Source organism: Periophthalmus magnuspinnatus, chromosome 19 (assembly GCF_009829125.3).
Source record: "Periophthalmus magnuspinnatus isolate fPerMag1 chromosome 19, fPerMag1.2.pri, whole genome shotgun sequence".
In the NCBI taxonomy this organism is placed as follows: Eukaryota; Metazoa; Chordata; class Actinopteri; order Gobiiformes; family Gobiidae; genus Periophthalmus; species Periophthalmus magnuspinnatus.
In genome coordinates this window covers 21,414,878-21,432,592 of record NC_047144.1, presented here as the reverse complement: position 1 = coordinate 21,432,592, position 17,715 = coordinate 21,414,878, and the positions used below count along the sequence as shown (strand labels likewise).

At 40.5% G+C, this 17,715-nt stretch overlaps 1 protein-coding gene across 4 annotated transcripts in view; it reads left to right on the top strand.

The window, feature by feature from the left end:
* Window positions 1–17,715, top strand: part of itgb4 (integrin, beta 4) — a 41,705-nt gene that overhangs the window by 20,389 nt on the left and 3,601 nt on the right. For 3 of the 4 annotated variants that reach the window (XM_055229774.1, XM_033984513.2, XM_055229773.1), the window contains exons 13-38: window positions 26–234; window positions 1,244–1,347; window positions 1,773–1,868; window positions 1,954–2,086; window positions 2,676–2,798; window positions 2,871–2,989; window positions 4,196–4,229; window positions 4,544–4,741; window positions 5,397–5,500; window positions 5,572–5,630; window positions 5,726–5,749; window positions 5,918–6,066; window positions 6,651–6,830; window positions 7,879–8,027; window positions 9,339–9,546; window positions 10,248–10,565; window positions 11,455–11,618; window positions 11,714–11,894; window positions 12,236–12,373; window positions 12,443–12,625; window positions 12,709–12,837; window positions 13,901–14,068; window positions 14,870–15,022; window positions 16,249–16,395; window positions 16,529–16,675; window positions 17,298–17,486. In XM_055229774.1, coding sequence (XP_055085749.1) covers window positions 26–234; window positions 1,244–1,347; window positions 1,773–1,868; window positions 1,954–2,086; window positions 2,676–2,798; window positions 2,871–2,989; window positions 4,196–4,229; window positions 4,544–4,741; window positions 5,397–5,500; window positions 5,572–5,630; window positions 5,726–5,749; window positions 5,918–6,066; window positions 6,651–6,830; window positions 7,879–8,027; window positions 9,339–9,546; window positions 10,248–10,565; window positions 11,455–11,618; window positions 11,714–11,894; window positions 12,236–12,373; window positions 12,443–12,625; window positions 12,709–12,837; window positions 13,901–14,068; window positions 14,870–15,022; window positions 16,249–16,395; window positions 16,529–16,675; window positions 17,298–17,486 — 3,806 coding nt within the window. The remainder of the gene's footprint in view (window positions 1–25; window positions 235–1,243; window positions 1,348–1,772; window positions 1,869–1,953; window positions 2,087–2,675; window positions 2,799–2,870; window positions 2,990–4,195; window positions 4,230–4,543; window positions 4,742–5,396; window positions 5,501–5,571; window positions 5,631–5,725; window positions 5,750–5,917; window positions 6,067–6,650; window positions 6,831–7,878; window positions 8,028–9,338; window positions 9,547–10,247; window positions 10,566–11,454; window positions 11,619–11,713; window positions 11,895–12,235; window positions 12,374–12,442; window positions 12,626–12,708; window positions 12,838–13,900; window positions 14,069–14,869; window positions 15,023–16,248; window positions 16,396–16,528; window positions 16,676–17,297; window positions 17,487–17,715) is intronic. The other variant, XM_055229775.1, reaches the window with a different exon arrangement.

Here is a 17,715-nt window from a genome sequence, read left to right as displayed (position 1 = left end):
TCTAATTATGTGTGTGCGTGTTCAGGGTGAGCACGTACTGTAACTGCTCGGCACGCTCCTCCGCTCTAGACACCAGCCTGTGCATCGGGCCCGACTCCACCGAACCCTGCTCTGGCCGAGGGGACTGTCTGGAGTGTGGACAGTGTGTGTGCTACAATCCCGATCAGTTTGAGGGGCCCTACTGCCAGTACGACAAGACACAGTGCCTGCGCTTTGGAGGGTTCCTGTGCAATGGTGAAATATTTGTTTTACACCACAAATGTTCTGATTATTTTTATGTTTTATGTTAAATTATGACTTGGGCTGGTGGGGCAGTGCCTGTGGTAAATATTTATCATAGTTTTAGATCAGTTATGTGGCAGTTTGTGGGGAAAAAAGAGCAAAAGTTAAAAAATACAGGAAGTAGCACTGAATTCAATCCAATTTACATGCAAGGAATAGCATTTTCCTTCCGACCTTAACAAAATAAAGGTGTTGTCATTTATTTTTACAATTCTAATAACTATTGTGTAATTTAGACAGGTTTTGGCTGTTGTTAACATTATGGATGCTATGTAACAGTAATGGAATTATCTCTACATATTCAGAGGTGGCACCAGACAGATTTGGTTGAAGGAGCTAAAGTGGTGCTAAGGTCTTCAATGGGGGTGCTCACTTAAGAGGTTAATTTAGAGCTTCTTAACAAAATATATAAATACAAACAACAAAAAGGAATTTAAGACCCAGGGCCATAACAGGAGCATACTTCCTACCACCTACCATGTTTGAGCCACTGTTTAAAACTAGTGTGATTAGCACCCTGTACTGATTTATAATGCCTAATATGGATTTATTTATTTATTTTTTATTTTTTATTTTTTTAATTTATATTAATTTTTATTTATTTATTTTTATTTATTTATTTACATTACATTTTTAGTAGAAATTGGTTGTGCTACGAAGGTGGAGGAAAAAAATCTTTGGGGTAGCTATGAGGGTGCATTAGCCATTCTAGGAGAGGCTAGTGCCCCCTCAAGCCCCCCCCCCCCGGTGCTGCCCCTGGTCACATCTGCTGCCTGTATCCAACCAACCAGGAAATGGAATTAAGAACTTCATCAGTTTTTAAAAACTAGAAAAACTAGGAAAGATTTATAATCAAATCTAAAATATAATGATGTTAACTATTTGAGTGAAATGTTTAGTCTAATCTGTCATGTGCACTTTAAAACAAATACTATGGGGTGTTCATAAATGTGTGTTTCAGACCGTGGCTCCTGCATCATGGGCCGCTGCGTGTGCACTGAGGGCTGGGGTGGAGACGCCTGTGAATGTCCCATCAGCAACTCCACCTGTTTGGACACCAGTGGGGTGAGGACAAGCATGATTTATGATGGATTTGAAGAGTTGAACATTTTATACGCTATGTAACTTTTCTAACAGAGGTTCCCACACTTGATTGTCTCCATGGAGGTGCTATTACTTTGCCTGGAATGTTCCACAGCATGGCATTAAACTTATCTATCAGGTGCCGCTACCAGCCAAGTAACAGGTCAGATCTGTGGCGGGATGACCTTGCTCACAGAAAGAAGGTATTTTTTCACAGGAAGAACCCGTAATTGAATGTATGTAAGATAGATAAGTTTGTTAATGCCATACTGTGAAATATTACAGACAAAGCAAGTACAGCTCCATGGAGACAAGCAGAAAAAGTTACATAGTGCACCTTTAACTAACACATTTTTATTGCACAGCTCTAGAAATTCAGCTTATTCCTACTGTTTTTGTTTTGTCAGGGCCTCTGCAACGGACAAGGCGAGTGTGTCTGCGGCCGTTGTGTCTGTTCAAACACCGGGCTCGGAATGACATCCACATGTGAGGCCGACTTCCAGGTGAAGGATTGTCTCCACAGCTCTGTACTTTTCTGTATTATTCTCATGCACATCCAGTGGTTTACTGTTTTCATGTTGTGTCCAGGCTCTGCTCGGAGCTTGTGAGGCCACCAGGACTTGTGTTCAATGCCAGGCCTGGAAAACTGGTGAGAAGAAGGAGCAAGCCGAGTGTGACAAGTGCCCCTTCAGAATTGTCAAAGTGGAGGAACTCAAGAAACGTAAGGAAATGTTCTTTATATATTAATAGATGTGTAATATATGTGGCCAAAGAGAGAGTATTACCCAAAATCGACTTTTCTGCGCCTTCTGCCATGTTATAATGTTGTTCTTTCATTAAAAAAAACATTCCTGAAGAGGTTTCTGATGTCATCCATGCATGTTTGAGCAATCTCCCATCCTGTTCGAACTCTCATTTCGCAGTTCGCAGTATGAGCCTGTACAAAACTCACCACACAAGTCTACGCCTCCCATGCTCCCACACAACTAATCGTCATTAATACAAATCATGAGACAAAACAATAATCTACAGCTTCACAAATATGATGTGATGTGCAGTAGTTTCATTAGCTGGATGCGTGTGTGGTGATAGTACTCTGAATTGGGAGTGACTTAGAGCGGAGAGCAGGGGGGGACTCAGAGCATCAAAAACTAAACAGAAAGGTATAAAACATGTTAATACGTTGTTTTTGGCGATCCTCCTTAGATGTAAAATATACCATCTTTAGGAAACACGGAGGAAACACTTTGTCTTCCTTGTATCAGATGATGTTCCCACTGATGCATGTCCTTCGTCTTTTTGCTTTTTAGCTGAAACAGTACTAGACTCGTGCAGTTTCCGTGATGAAGAAGACGACTGTACTTACTACTACACTGTGGACAACTCTAAGACTGCTGTGGGAGGTTTGGAGGTTCAAGTGCTCGAGAAAAAGGGTAAGCTCTTTAGTTTATGCAGAGTCATTTTGATATGATGGATGTGCCCTATAAAGCTTTGTGTTCCCACAGAGTGCCCCCCGGCCAGCCTCCTGTGGCTGCTGCCTTTGCTGCTGTTCCTGCTGCTGCTCCTGGCCCTGCTCCTGCTGTGCTGCTGGAAATACTGCGGCTGGTGCAAAAGCTGCTGCGCGGTACTACACATCACATAGTGCACAGGGCTGGGGATAAGTTCACACTGTCATGAGGGTCTAGTGTTCTCTAAAAGTAACAAGACACTTCACATAAATGTAACTAAAGATAAACATTGATGAAGTTATACATGAGGCTATTTTTTGTGACTAGAATTTGGCATTTAGTTAATATGATAAATGAAAATATTGAATTATACAGAGCACTGGCAGGTAGAGCTGAGAATTACAGGATCCCTCACGATTCGATGTGATACACAATACACGGCTCACGATATGATTATGTCACAATATGGCGATTCAAGTGATACAGGTATATATTACACATCTTGTATCACTGTTTTTTAACAACTACATACATTTTAACAAGAGTATTTCTTTTTTAAAGCACTACCTGCACAAACCTAATATGAAATACACAAATTTTAATCATCAAAACATTGAACATGTGAAATGAAGGAACACATTTCATTCCTCTAAATCAGAAAACAAATTGTAACGCTGTCACTAAAATAGATCTAAAAATATAGCAATACAACAGCCCATGACGATGTTACGATATCATCAAATTTAGTATCACAATATATCATATATCAACCAACCAAAACATGAACGCCCTTCGAGACGACTGTTGTTGTGATTTTGGGCGTTACAAAAATAAAATGAATTGAATTGAATCATTATTTTGATATTTTTGGCAATCACTCATAGCACTTGCAACATTACAAACAGCCCTGACTTTAATGTACAGGTGACCCATATGCCAAAAAAATATTATCACAATTTTTTAAAAGCCAGATCATGATTCATTATTATTATTATTATTATTATTATTATTATTATTATTATTATTATTATTATTATTATTATTATTATAAATACTTTTCAGTTCTGTTCAAGAATGTAGTGGCGTATAAAGTACAGATACCTACTCTCAAATGTAGTGAACTAAAAGTAAAAATGTACAGATGCCTAAAGTACTTAACAATTTTTATTTATTTTTATCACCATATTTCTCAGCCTTACTCCAGTGATAATTAATTGCAGAAATATTGGCAAAATGAGACAAAACTGACTAGTTGAGCTGAATGTGTTATCAGCTAAAATGCATTTACCCTCAGTGGACTTGTGTCATGTCCTGTGTTTGCATAACAGTTCTCATGACTTACACTATTAAACAATCATATATTTTCATTTATTTCTTGACAGGGTTGCCTCGCTTTGCTCCCATGCTGCAAAGGCGGTAAGAAACGACCCTTTTACATATTTAAATACTCTTCTCAGATACAATTATTAGTATTATTTCTTCATATATGCAATATTTTTTACATTTTATTTGCCCCCTGACACATTGCTGTTCAGCTGAGAAAGTTGATGACATCCATATAATATAATCTGTTATAGGGTTGCATATATGACCTAACAACATTAATTTTAGCTGCCCTCATCTGTATTAAATATTAGTGGCCTATCGAATACTGTGACGTCATCTGAAATCCAACAGTAGTGGTAAAAATTCCATAATATTTTCCCATTTTCTTGTTTCCCTTTGTACAGGCCGCATGGTTGGTTTCAAAGAGGACCATCTTTCATTCCTCCAGTCCCAGGTGGCCGGCCCCAACCACCTGGACACTCCCATGGTGCGGACTGGCCCACCCAAAGGCACTGATGTGGTGCGCTGGAAAGTTACGGACAACGTGCACCGCGGGCCCAACCACCCACTGGCCCTGATCAAGCCCAACCCCAGAGAGAACAGTGAGTCACAAAGCTCTGTTTTACTGGTATAAGTTATAGTTTCTGCAACATGAATGTAGTTGAGGACTTTTTTTCACGAGGCTTGAAAGAATTAGTTAAAATATACCAACTAGGGCTGCAAGTTTATTTTGCAATTCACAATTTGAGTGGATGCAATTAGCAAATCTCAAAGGCTGCAGTTTAAGTACCATCATTTTCTCCACAAAGAACAAAATTTCCTGTCTTATTCTGCATAAAAATAAATAAAAACTGCTAACCCTGTAGTTTAGATCTGTACAAACATGTTCTCAAATGTAATTCTTGTATTAGTTTGTCAGTTCATGCATTTAAAATCTGAACTTTGAACAGAATCCTATTAAATACTTGACAGATCTAAAAAAAAAAATCTGTTCAAAAGTAGCTAGTATTCTGAATAGTATTTTTTACGTGTTCTTACTTTTACTTAAATGTACGTGGAACTGAGCACATTTTAGCCAAGTAACTGTACTTTTACCTGAGTATAAATCTGCAGTACTCTTTCCACCACTGAAAATACTGAAATCTTAAAGAACAGATCTAGACTAAACTAAACTAATAATAATGATTCAGACATGGTTTAATCTAACTCAACTAACTAAAGATCCTAAACTGTCCATGATCTTCTTTCTGTTTTTAGTCCCGTTCCCAATCTCCCTGCGGCTCAACAGGCAGTTCTCAGAAAGCCTCAACTATCCTGTTTCTAAAGACGGTGAGCAGCTACGCAAAGACGTCTCTGACAATGTAAGCACCATAACATTAGCGTTATAGAATAATAATATCAAACTTCTAATGCTATTTCTGTTTTGATCCAGTTAAATGAGGTTTACAAGCAAATCCCTGGAGTCCAGAAAGTGCAAAAGACCACCTTCAGGTCAGAACCAGCTGATTAATTAAACTGTTTATTTAAATACTGTAAACACAAGTATTTGATTCTAAAAATTGGTGTATCTTGTTTTGTTTTTACAGAAAACAGAAAAATGCAGGAAAAAGGTAATTTAATTTTGTCTTGTACCTGTAGATTCCTATGACCAAATGAGAATAAATCACATCATTCACACACATCGAACACTGACTTCCTAAAAAAATCTTCTACCTAAAATATAAATTATGTACCTGGCTTATTTACAGTTCTTAATACTGTTTGGTTTTTCGTTCTAGACAAGAAAACATCATCATGGACACGGTGCTGACAGCCCCTCGCAGCAGTTACCCCGACATCGTCAAACTGACCGAGAAGAATGTGCAGTCTGGAAACTTCCACAATCTGTCAGTGGTGCCAGGATACTACACTGTGGCCACAGACAGAGGTGTGTCCTGCTCCTCCGCTCGACTACAGAGACTTTTGTTTTAAACGGCATATTGTAATTGTTTTGTCTTTCTAACCTTAACCTTAATCTTAGTTACAGTTTAAATAGTATGGCTTAGTTAACAACCTCTAAAACCTTATCTAACTTTTACAAATCATTTTACTTACTTTAATAATTCTATTCAGACAGTCAAACGGTCAGCAGATATTTTGATTATAATTTAGTGCTGCCAAATGCTTAAAAAAATCAGATTAATCCCACTTTTCAAAATATGATTAATCCTGATTACTGATACAGATTGTAATGTCGTACTTTAAACTTTCTAATTTAAGGCATATTGAAACATTTGTAATGAAAACGATCTTTATTTAATTATTCCATGAATCGAAATGAATTATTTTAGTGGTTTAGTGGGATTAAAGGCCCTTTATTGCCACTTGCAGGTGTAACTGTCTCTTATTGTGACATATGTTGACAGATATTGACAGATGAACATGTTTTTGATTAGTAAATTCTAAATGACATAATGAAAAGCTCTAAAACAGTTCATAATTCCTCCTTTAACACGTCTCGCTGCTCCACAGAGGCGACTGGGGCAGTGGAGTTCCAGGAGGGAGTGGAGTCTCTGGATGTGCACGTGCCTCTGTTTGTGAAGGACCAGGATGAAGACGAGAAGAAGCTGCAGGTGGAGGCTCTGGACGTCCCTCTGGGCATTGCCGAGATCGGGAAGAAATTTGTCAACATCACCATAACCAAGGACCATGGTACGTAAAAGGGGAGAGGGGTTAGAAAAGAGGTGGGCAAACTACGGCCCCGGGGTTACACACGGCCGTTGGTTTTAGTAATCCGGCCCGTCGAACGTGACCAAATTATATTAAAATAGGTAAAAGTAAACCTTGTTCAATTTATCTTTCCCCTGTAATGCCAATGTTTCCCCAAAAGATGCCGCACTTCAGCTACATCAACCTTGTCTGCATGGATATATATAAAAAAAAAAAAAGAGCTTATCAAAAAAAGTAAAGCGGATAGTGAGCGCCGCGTGTTTAATAACAAAATAACAAACAACAAAAAAAATATTTTTTCACCTAAGTCAGATCAATGTACCAAGGCTCTTGCTAACATTCAAATTAGCAAAAGCTAGCAAGCCTTTCTCCGAAGACAAGTTTTTAAAAGAATATATATATATCCTGGCCCATCAAATTTTAGAACCCATTGTGGCTGTGTGTCAAAAAGTTTGCCCCCCCTGGGTTAGAAGTACTTAGGGAGGGTTTCCAATTAGCATTAGCCAATTCGCCAAATGTGTGTAGTACATTTTGGTATATACGCTACATTTGGTTAGCAATGGGATTCATTTATAAGTCAGTTTGGTAATTACTGTATCTGTAATGGAACTATGGAATCTATGGAATACCTCAAACTGTATTTTGTAAAAGTGGCTGTGATAAAACATTTGCCTTTGCTTTTAAAAAATAATTTAGTTGGATGAGAAACACTGGGAAGCAACTGACAGGGATAGATAATTTATCCAATCAGAGACATTGTTGGATGAGAAAAATGTGGAAACAACTGCCAGAATCCCAGTTGACAGTTGTTTTTTTGTGAGAAATGAGGCTAAGTGGGTGTGGCATTCTGAAACATGGCTCAAAAACAGGTACTAGCCCCTTAAATATTTATAAAAGAAAAAGAAACGTGCATAAATATTTGAGAATTTGCATGCCTCTGAAATTAAATTAATGAGTACAAGTAATGTCCTTGATTTATTCTCTGGCCCAAATAACTGTCGATGGTTTGTTTTCACTGTGTGTGGTGCAGCCCCGAGCATCTTCACTTTCCTCCAGGACAACTACACGTACAGCAGGAAGGACGGAGTGGCCAACATTCCCATTGCCAGGGAGATCAGAGAGGACGGACGCGCTCAGGTCTCCTACCGCACCACAGATCACACCGCCAAGGATAAGAAGGTGGGTGGTGTGCTGCAAAAGTACTACTCTCAACGCAAAGGCAATGTAAAATATGGAAATAATGTAGCCTTTAAAGAGGGTGTATTATGTTATAACGTTCTTCCCTGTTGTAAAGAGTGACGGAGGGACCAAAGATACAGACTCGGGAAACAGTTCAGTTTATTTGCAGATACATGAATGTGAATGAAGGTAGACAGAGCAGACAGGTGAGAGCAGTGTCGTAGGCAGTAGTCTTGGGGCAAGTCCTGGGTCACAGGGTCAGAGGCTGGGGTGTTTGTACCGGACATGGAGGGCTGGGTCAGAGGCGGAGGAGCAGAGTGGTTCCAGGGTGCAGGTTTGCGGTGGATACACGAACAAATAAACTGTAGCATGACATGAAGAAAAAACGGAAAATGACAAGAAAATACTGGAAGGTGACAAGACGATTTGGCCCCGAGTGTTGGGTCCTCAGTTCTTTAGCACTAACAAGTGAAGGCTTGATTGGTTGATCGGAAGCAGGTGTGTGGAGGTGGTGCCAGAGTCTCCGCCCAGCTCCAGGTTCAAACACAGAAGGGAGGAGGGAAAACAGCACAGAATACACAAAAAATCCCAAATGCTGACATTCTCTCTCTAAAGTTAGCAGTACTGGCCTATGCAAGACCCAACTCACAAGCCTATGTCACCCATGCTAGTGTACGGCCATTTCCCATAAATATAGGAAAGAAGGATACAAAACAATACACTACAACTTCACAAACCTGGTGCGATGTGTGGACGTTTTATTAGCAAATGCACATTAAATAAAGCAAAAGATTTATTATATAAAAGGTGACATTGTGATCTATGTGTTATGTGTTAGTAATGAATACCCCATAGAAATGTAATACCCCTGTTAACATTTCTAAGGTCTTCTGTAAAGAAAACATAGGAAAGATGTACATATGACTATTTGGCCATCTTAAAGGGGAAATATCGCAGACAATTGACTTTCTGAAGCTTTTAACAAGTGATGCTCAATTTTTTGAGGGGCTAAGGGTGGTGCTTGCAGAATGTGGTATTTAGAGTCATCCATGTTTGCGTCACTGACCTCTCTCTCGCTCTCTGAACGCTGGGAAATCTCTCACAAATTTTCACCAGAAAGTCACGTAACAGAAAATAACTCGGAAATCTCCTGTGCAGTTTTTAGGTTCATTAAATTTCACCAAACAAACTGGTTTCGCAACAACTCCATCCCTATAACATGCCGGTAATGTTGCTACATGGTGGCTTGGTTGTTGTTATTATACTTTTATGGTTTCAGGTAGTCTAAATATCCTTACTTTTTTGTTGAAGGACTATATAACAGTTGGAGGAGATCTCACTTATGCTCCTGGAGAGACCCAGAAGTTTGTCCCAGTACGTCTGCTGGAGCTGACAGAGAAAGACGGCCTCCTGGAAGACAAACAGATCAAGAAATTCTACATGGACCTGGTCAGCCCTCAGCACGGTGCTAAGCTAGGACGCTACCCCAGGACCACTGTGACCATTGCTGACTTACCGGGTAAAACTATGACACTGCCCTCGCACTGCAGATAAGATTGTGCTATGTCGTTATAATCTATGATACCTGTGACTCATTTGGACATTTTAAATCGCAATATTCACCTAAAACGACTTATAAGAGAAAAGAAACAAGTTTGCTGAGTTAGAAAACTGCGATGCCCAATGGGAGCTGACATCGCCATAAATGTAATCACAACAAAGAGCAAAGTTTTCACCGATTAAGAAAATAAAATTGGAGAACAAAGTACAGAGCAGTGGACGTGTACCGGTGGTGGTGAAAATAGGCATTGATTGGCAAAATGGCACCTTGAAATGAATATTAAACCTTGCTCAAACATGCACAAATCACTCCAAATACAACTTTGTTTGAGTAAATGAGAGGAAACCGCTATAACATGATCAAAAGCTCTGTAAAGTCGATTAGGTCTTATTATTTGACCTAAAACTATACTGTTAGAAGCTAGAAAATTATAATGGCAAAGCACGCTAGCTGACATTTTTACCCTGGAAATATAAAATTATTGCGTAGAAAGGAATAACTATCCATGGGTTTCAGAATGATGAAAAATTCAGACCGTTGCTATATCGATTAGCAGTTAAAAACAAAGTATGATGTTTCTTTAATCTGAAAAAGTCCTCAAAATGTTGCATATAACAGGAAGCTGAAGTATGATTTCATATCTGATTATTATTTTGCAGAATCCAGCCAGGTGATGTTCAAGAACCCCAGCCAGACCTTTTCCACCGCCGACCCCGTCTACAAAATCCCTGTCATCCGCACTCATAACCCGGGAACTCCGGCTACGGTCAGGTGGCGCACCAAGAAGGCCCAGCGCTTCGATCTGTCTGGAACACTCAAGTTTGACCCTAAAGAGACAGAGAAGGACATCGTGATCAACCCCAATACTTACCCAGGTCCAATCAAGCCTGAGAACTTCCAACTGGAGCTGCATGATCCAGGAAACAACGCGACGCTAGGAGAGAGGAGGAGCACCATGGTTCATATCACTGATGGAGGTACAGTCACGTATATTGAAGGTTGAGAGTCAAACTTTTTATTTAGTGATATTTTGGATGAAAGTGAGTAAAAGGCAGGAAATATGACAAATATGTACCTTTTTAATACTTTGCAAACCCACAGAAATTAGCCAAACAGTTGAGGTGCAAGTATAGGACAACAAAACATTAACCTCCTCTTAAGTTAAAGGTGCATTATGTAAATTTTCTGCTAGTCTCTTTGTTTGAAATGTTCCACAGCATGACATTAAACGTATCCATCTTCCATTTATTTGATCACAGGCGTTTGTAATAGCTCAAAAAACATGCTCTTTTACAGATCTGAGCTGTACCTTGATCTGGTGGCGTCTCCTGCTTGTTTCCATGGAGATAGTTAAGTTTATTGCCATATTATGAAACATCAAACCCGCCACCAGAGAAGTTAGCGTATCAAATGATAGCTTATGATTAGCTCTGTTCAGTTTGTTCAACGATTTGTAGCTTTCTCTGAGCTTCTGGGAGTAAAGGATCTGGAAAATATAACCAAATCTTCTTGTTCTGCCAGTAAAACATTGTCCCATTGAGTAGACATTAGACCGTAGACAGTAGAGTACTGTCTGACTTGAAAAAGTTGTGCTAAAACGTGGTGTTCTGTTATCAAGTATGTAAAAAAACACCGAAATTACTAGGTGAACCAATTTCTGTGCATGTTTTTCCGACCTTTGTCTGTGGAATTTGAGCTTTTAGCACAAAATAATTTAACTAAAATATGTTCAAAGGGCACTGTACCAGTTTTGACCTCTTAAGGCTACCAGAATGTTTCTTTTGACTCTGAGCCTGCTTTACTTTATTTGTACGCCTACTATTGTGAGGTCAAACATGTGCTGACGGCTTATCTGTGCTTCTGTAGCTCCAGAGATCGACTCGATGCAGAAGATGGGCTTCATAAACCAGATGGCCACGTCCCCGGGCGGGCATGTCCTGGCTCCTGGCAACCCAAGAGCCAAGGCCACGGGACCGAAGAGCATCCGCCTCAACTGGGACCCCCCGCCAGGAAACCCCATGGGCTACAAGGTACATGCTCATATACAAGCTTGTTTACATATGGATGGATTATAAAAACTTCAGATCTAATGCTGAACATGCTTTAATATCATTGTGTATTCCAGGTGAAGTACTGGATCTATGGAGACCCAGAGAAAGATGCCACAGTGCTGGATGTGAAGACTCCTCAGGCTGAGCTCACAAACCTGTACCCGTACTGCGATTATGAGATGAGAGTATGCGGCTACAACGCCCTGGGAGATGGATACGACACTGACATCGTGCCCTGTCAGACTCTGGAAGATGGTAAATGAGCACACAAATCTTTACACACAAATCACTTCATACAACAGTGATAGCAGCAGGGTCTGGGACAGTGTAATGACAGAGACTCCCAAGACCTGTATCAGAGTATGAAAGCATCTATAAGTGTATGCTCAAGTGCTTAGAGATACTTTGTTGAGATTGTAAAGCACAATACAAGTGAGAGGCATTTTTAGTAATATTATAAGTGAATTACTGTTCCCAGAATGAGACTGAACATTGGTAAAAAAAAAAAAAAAAAATACTAGGATTTTGCAGCAGTGGTTATATGCAAGAGATTGACTGTGTCCATTTCATTATTTCATTGCCTTGTTCTCCATCAGTACCCGGTGAACCAGGACGTCTCGCCTTTAACGTGATCAGTCCCACTGTGACTCAGCTGAGTTGGGCAGAGCCTGCAGAGACCAACGGCAACATCACAGCCTATGAGGTCATCTACACACCAATCAATGACGACTTAAGTGAGTGCCCCTCCTAAACATGCCAATGTGACATGTTTCCACACACTGTAACAGTATATCCATCCCCAGAGCCTGTGGGTGCAGCCAAGAAAGTCTATATTGACAACCCAAAGAAACGCATGCTGCTCATCGAGAACCTCCAGACTGCTCAGACCTATCAGTACAAAGTCAGAGCCAAGAACAAAATGGGCTGGGGCCCCTTCAGAGATGCCACCATCAATCTGGCCTCGCAGCCTGCCAGACCTCTGTCTAGTAAGACCCTGGTCAACAGCTACACCCAGTATACAGTATATATGTGCTTGAAAATGTGCTGATCAATGTGTGTGTGCCCTCAGTCCCCATCATCCCAGACATCCCCATAGTGGACGCAGAGGCAGGAGACGAGTACGACAGCTACCTCATGTACACCAACGAGATGCCCAAGACTCCCGGAGGCTCGAAGACCCCCAGTATGTCTGGAGATGGTGGGTTTTCATAACATTTGTCCACTGATAAAGCCTTTTATACAGCCTCAGGGTCCCCTGGTGGTGTGTGGGGCCCAGTACATGCGGACAGTCCACTTGAAGCTAGAAATATCTCTGCTTTGCTGTTATTTCAGCTTCCATCTCCTGATGCAGTTTTTATATAGGATTACTTATAAAAAGTCTTGTTAAGACCTCAAATATTTCCACAAGGCTGGAATTTTGTCAAGCTGGTGGGCTCTGACCTGGACCTACGCTCGGTGTCTTGGAAAAAGCACGTGGATGTGATTCCCAGGAGTCGCCTCAGCACAGACACAGAGGCCAGCTCTGAGGAGACCCCCCCTCGAACCCGCCCAGGTGAAGACCCATCAGAGACAGCATGCCCCTTTCTGATGATGCCCTCTAGGGCTAACAACAGTACTGCGGGCCCTAAAACATGCACAGACTAATCGTCCTAGATCCTCCTGAGTTGCAGGCTCAAAATCTGGAGGAAAGTCCCTGGGCGGTGGAGTGGTTAACAAATGGGTCAAATGCAAAGGACAAATTTCCGTATGGGGACAGTAAAGGCCACAAAAACAAAATAAAGACAGTATGTAAAATCTCACTGGACCCAAACTCTGAGATCTTCTCTTGCTACATAATCCTTAAGTACAGTTATTTTGTACAGATATTGGAAGACGTTTTCAACTTGTTACCCGCTTTGATTTCATTTAAAGGTACACTAAGCAACTTTTCTGTAGGAGGCTTCACTTGCCGCTTGTCTCCATGATGTTCCACTGTATAATGTGAAAGTTATTTATTACAATGAAACCTTTGAAAAACATGCATTCTTACTGTGATTGGGGTTGCCTCTCCATAGATCTGACCTGTAACTTTGCTTGGTGATGCCAGCTTAATGGAGAAGTTCAATACCATATTGTGGAACATTCCAGGCAAAGAAATAACAAGCTGGTTGCAGATCTTCCCGATAGTGCACCTAACATGCATTGCTCATAATTAAATTCTTAATCTGTGAAATGAATCGTGATGCCACACATTTTTTAAATTATTTATAATGTTTTGACAGATTTCACGATGAATGGAAAATGGGATCAGAATTTCCTTTTCCCGGGAGGTTCACCATCACGTAACCTGTCATCTTCCTCCTCCCCCATGTCCACAATGAACTCCAGCTACAGAACGGGCGGGGGCTCCTACACCTCTGACACCACCACCACGTACATGACAGGACCAGGTACATGGTCCACACTATAGACCCTTTAAAATGCTACGGCGCCAGGATGTTCCAAACTGTAGAATGAGGGAAGTGGAGGCAAAATGAAGCACAGTGTTTTCAATTGCTAACTGGTTAACAAATCTAAATAATATAATAGTGTTAAGTCTTTAGAATAAATAAATAAACAACAATTTTGTATTTCTCTGTTCATTTTCAAGCTTAAAAAATGTATTTGAGTATAACTTATAGTGAAATGTGTAATGTATCTGAAGGGTTGTCGAAAATCAGACACTAATTGATACTAAAAGTAATACTGAATGTAGATAGTCCTTTGAGCAAGTATCAATACTGCAAAAAATCCCATTAACAGGACAAAATTTGAGGTTTCCTGAACAGTTTTGTGGGATTTTGAGCTTTATCAGAACGATACAAGACCTTATGCCAAGATAAAGAAAGTACTATTTGCTATATAAAAATCTATCACGATTGTAACAACATCTAAATCTAAAAACAAAGTGGAAAAATTGTAGAAGGCTCAACATTTGTCGAGTAAAACCTAAAAATCAGTCTTTTTTCTTGATAAAAAATGATTAGTTTCTATCATAATCGCCCATTAAATAACAGATCCCTCCTGATTTTTTAATATTTTCTGGTTAAAATCACATTATTCCCCATTAAAATCACATTATTTTCCACTTCAATTTGCCTCTATTTGAAAACAAAAAACATGATTGTACGCGCATTTAGTGTCTTTATAGCTGTGCTCCAATAACTTCTGCTTTTGGCCCTATTCAATCAAACGCATGTGTGGTTTGACAGGAGGAACCCGTAGAACTGAGATGATCGGAGGAGGTGGACTGACGACCACAGATGTCATAATGAGGAAACGCTCTGAGACCAGACCCTACACTGACGAGAATATCCGAGACTCGATTGTCATGGGAGAGGTGTCCAGCAACTTACCTGACCTGGGTAAAGAGCATTTATTCGATAGTTAACTCCTCATCATTTTGGCTGATTTTTTCCGTGACTAAAATGGCTCCCAATTCAAACTGAAGCTGTTTTTGAACCCTTTGGACTACGGACAAATCGCTGGGCTCTTTGTGAAGCTGAGACTCTGTAGTTTTGGCCTATCTGATATACTTTACTCTCATTATAAGTAGGAACAAGCTCTGCACAGAGAAACATCTACTGGAGTAATCGTACGGACTGATATTGACAGTAGATTGAGTTTTGTTGCGTCTTTACAATTCCAATTTAAAAGTTGAAGTCAAAATCTCTCTAAAAAGCACGGGAAATGCGTGAATAAGTGAAAAAATCTGTTGTCAAATTAGATCTTATTGCTTTATTTGTAGTTTTGGTTGACAAACTGATGCTAGAGTTTGCAAATTGAAGGTAGATGACATGACTTAGACGACGGTTCACACCTTAGGGTAGCTCAATGTACTTAACTAATAACAGATATTCTAGGGTGTGTTAGTTCCTCTTTTCAGACAGGTATAAGGCAGAAACCTCTTGGATGAGTGACAAAACATATCCACTCAACATTTGTCCAATTAAAATAATCAAATTTTCTGTTGCGATCTTCCCAGAATGATTGATTTGTCAAAAAATATCAATGTTTTAATGTTTCCTCATCGCAAACATATGAGGAATTGTGTTTTGTTTCATTCACACATGTCTAACACACAAATCTTGCATATTTAGGCTGAGTTCTCCTCTCAAACCACCTTGTGATGTCATCATGTGGTGATACAGGAAGTGCTCTACTGTGTTTTTAAACTCCGTACACCTTCACTAGAATCGTTTGGATGATTTCAGCCCAGGGATTGCCGATCTCTACTGAACAAAAGCTAAAAATGTAGCTGTTAACTTGAAAAGTACCACTATATGACATCACAAGGTGGAACAGAGCATCTTGAGCTTTGGAGAATGAAACAAAACACAACTCCAGGTATGTTTTTTGATGAGGTAACAACATTATAATATGGCTTAAAGAATTTTGTTCAGTATAGTACATTTAAACACAGAAAGCTTCAAATGTCCTGGGCATTATAAAGGTGTTAAAGATTTGAAAAAGCTGGGGCTGCTGGCTGCTGACTGTCCCTCCTTCTCTCCCGCCCCTCCCTCTCTACTCTCTCGTCTTCTCTCGTTTCTCTGGTCACTCCTGCGCTCCTCCTGCTTGACCGCTCCTTCAGGTGGCTTCAGCGGCTTCAGTGGTTTGGCGGGGACTCAGAGCTCCCCTCAGGGCCAGTTCAGCTACAGCCTCTCCCCGGGTTCAAGGACCAGGAGCGAGTCCGCAGAGGTCAGCCGGGCCCTGTACAGTCTGGACAGGGTGCTCCACGGTGAGTTTTCCGTGGCGACAGCATGCCTACCCCCCTCTCCCCCTCACTGCTGCTGCTCTTAAAGGATTTCGTGTATGTGTAACGCGTCGGGTTTTGTCTCATGTTTTTTGCTGCTGATGTTCTCCCTGGTCAGATGCCCGTTCCCCAGGTGTCCCCGAAACTCCCAGCAGACTGGTATTCTCCGCGCTGGGCCCCACGGCGCTCAAAGTCAGCTGGCAGGAGCCTCACTGCGAGAAAGATATCCTGGGATACTGCGTGCTCTACCAGCTGCTCAGTGGAGGTACTACTACTATTACTAATATCAAACTTTCTTATTTTACTTTAAACTGTATAAAGTTCAAAAGTGGGAGGGAGTGAAGTTGAACTAAAGCACTTTTTTGCGACTTAGTTTGGCCTTCAATTACAAGTATTAAGTGATATCACGCATGACTTCCCTGATTAAAGCCAGGTGTTTATAATTACAAACACAATGGAGTGTGATGTTATTCAGGTTATATTGGTGGGATTACTCAAATTTACTGTCAAAAGTACTGATTATGATCAATTGGGCCAATAAAAATTGCCGCATTTGGCCCCCGAGCCATAGTTTGGACACCCCTGATTTAAGGCAAGACTGTGATAAACCTGCTATGGGATTATAAAAGACCATAACACAATTCTATTAAATGAAAAATTACTGAAAGCATGAAAATACACCAAGTACACCATAAAATCTTTTGATATTGAGCTTTCAGAATTGCTATATTACATAAAAAAGCTTGACCTGCATGAAACATTTTGGGCAATGGTTACAATAACTTGTGAAATCAGAAGTTTCCAGTCACTTCTGAGTTCCATCAGTCAGTGTAACAGATAAATGCTGGTGTGTTGTAATATTGACGGACACGTGTTGCTTGTTGCAGGCGATGTGAAGCGTGTGAACGTGACAAACCCAGCGGAGAACTCGGTCATCATCCAGGACCTTCTGCCCAACCACTCGTACCTGTTCAAAGTGAAGGCCCAGAGCCAGGAGGGCTGGGGTCCCGAGAGAGAGGGGGTCATCACCATAGAGTCTGCAGTGGACCCCCGCAGCCCCCTCAGCCCTGTGCCAGGTGACTCTCCTCTCCAGTCTTCACATACATACACTTTTACCTTTGATGCTCACAGTCTGATGTCACAAGTTTGATTTTGATTAGTAAAGTTTTTTGTTATTTTTATTGTAATATTTTGGCAATAGATTGAGCTAAAGTTAAACAGCTGTGTATTTAATTATATTCTGTCACTCATACCTTTTCATCACTGGTCAGTGATCAGCTCGAGTCTTTTTAATGGAGAGGTCTA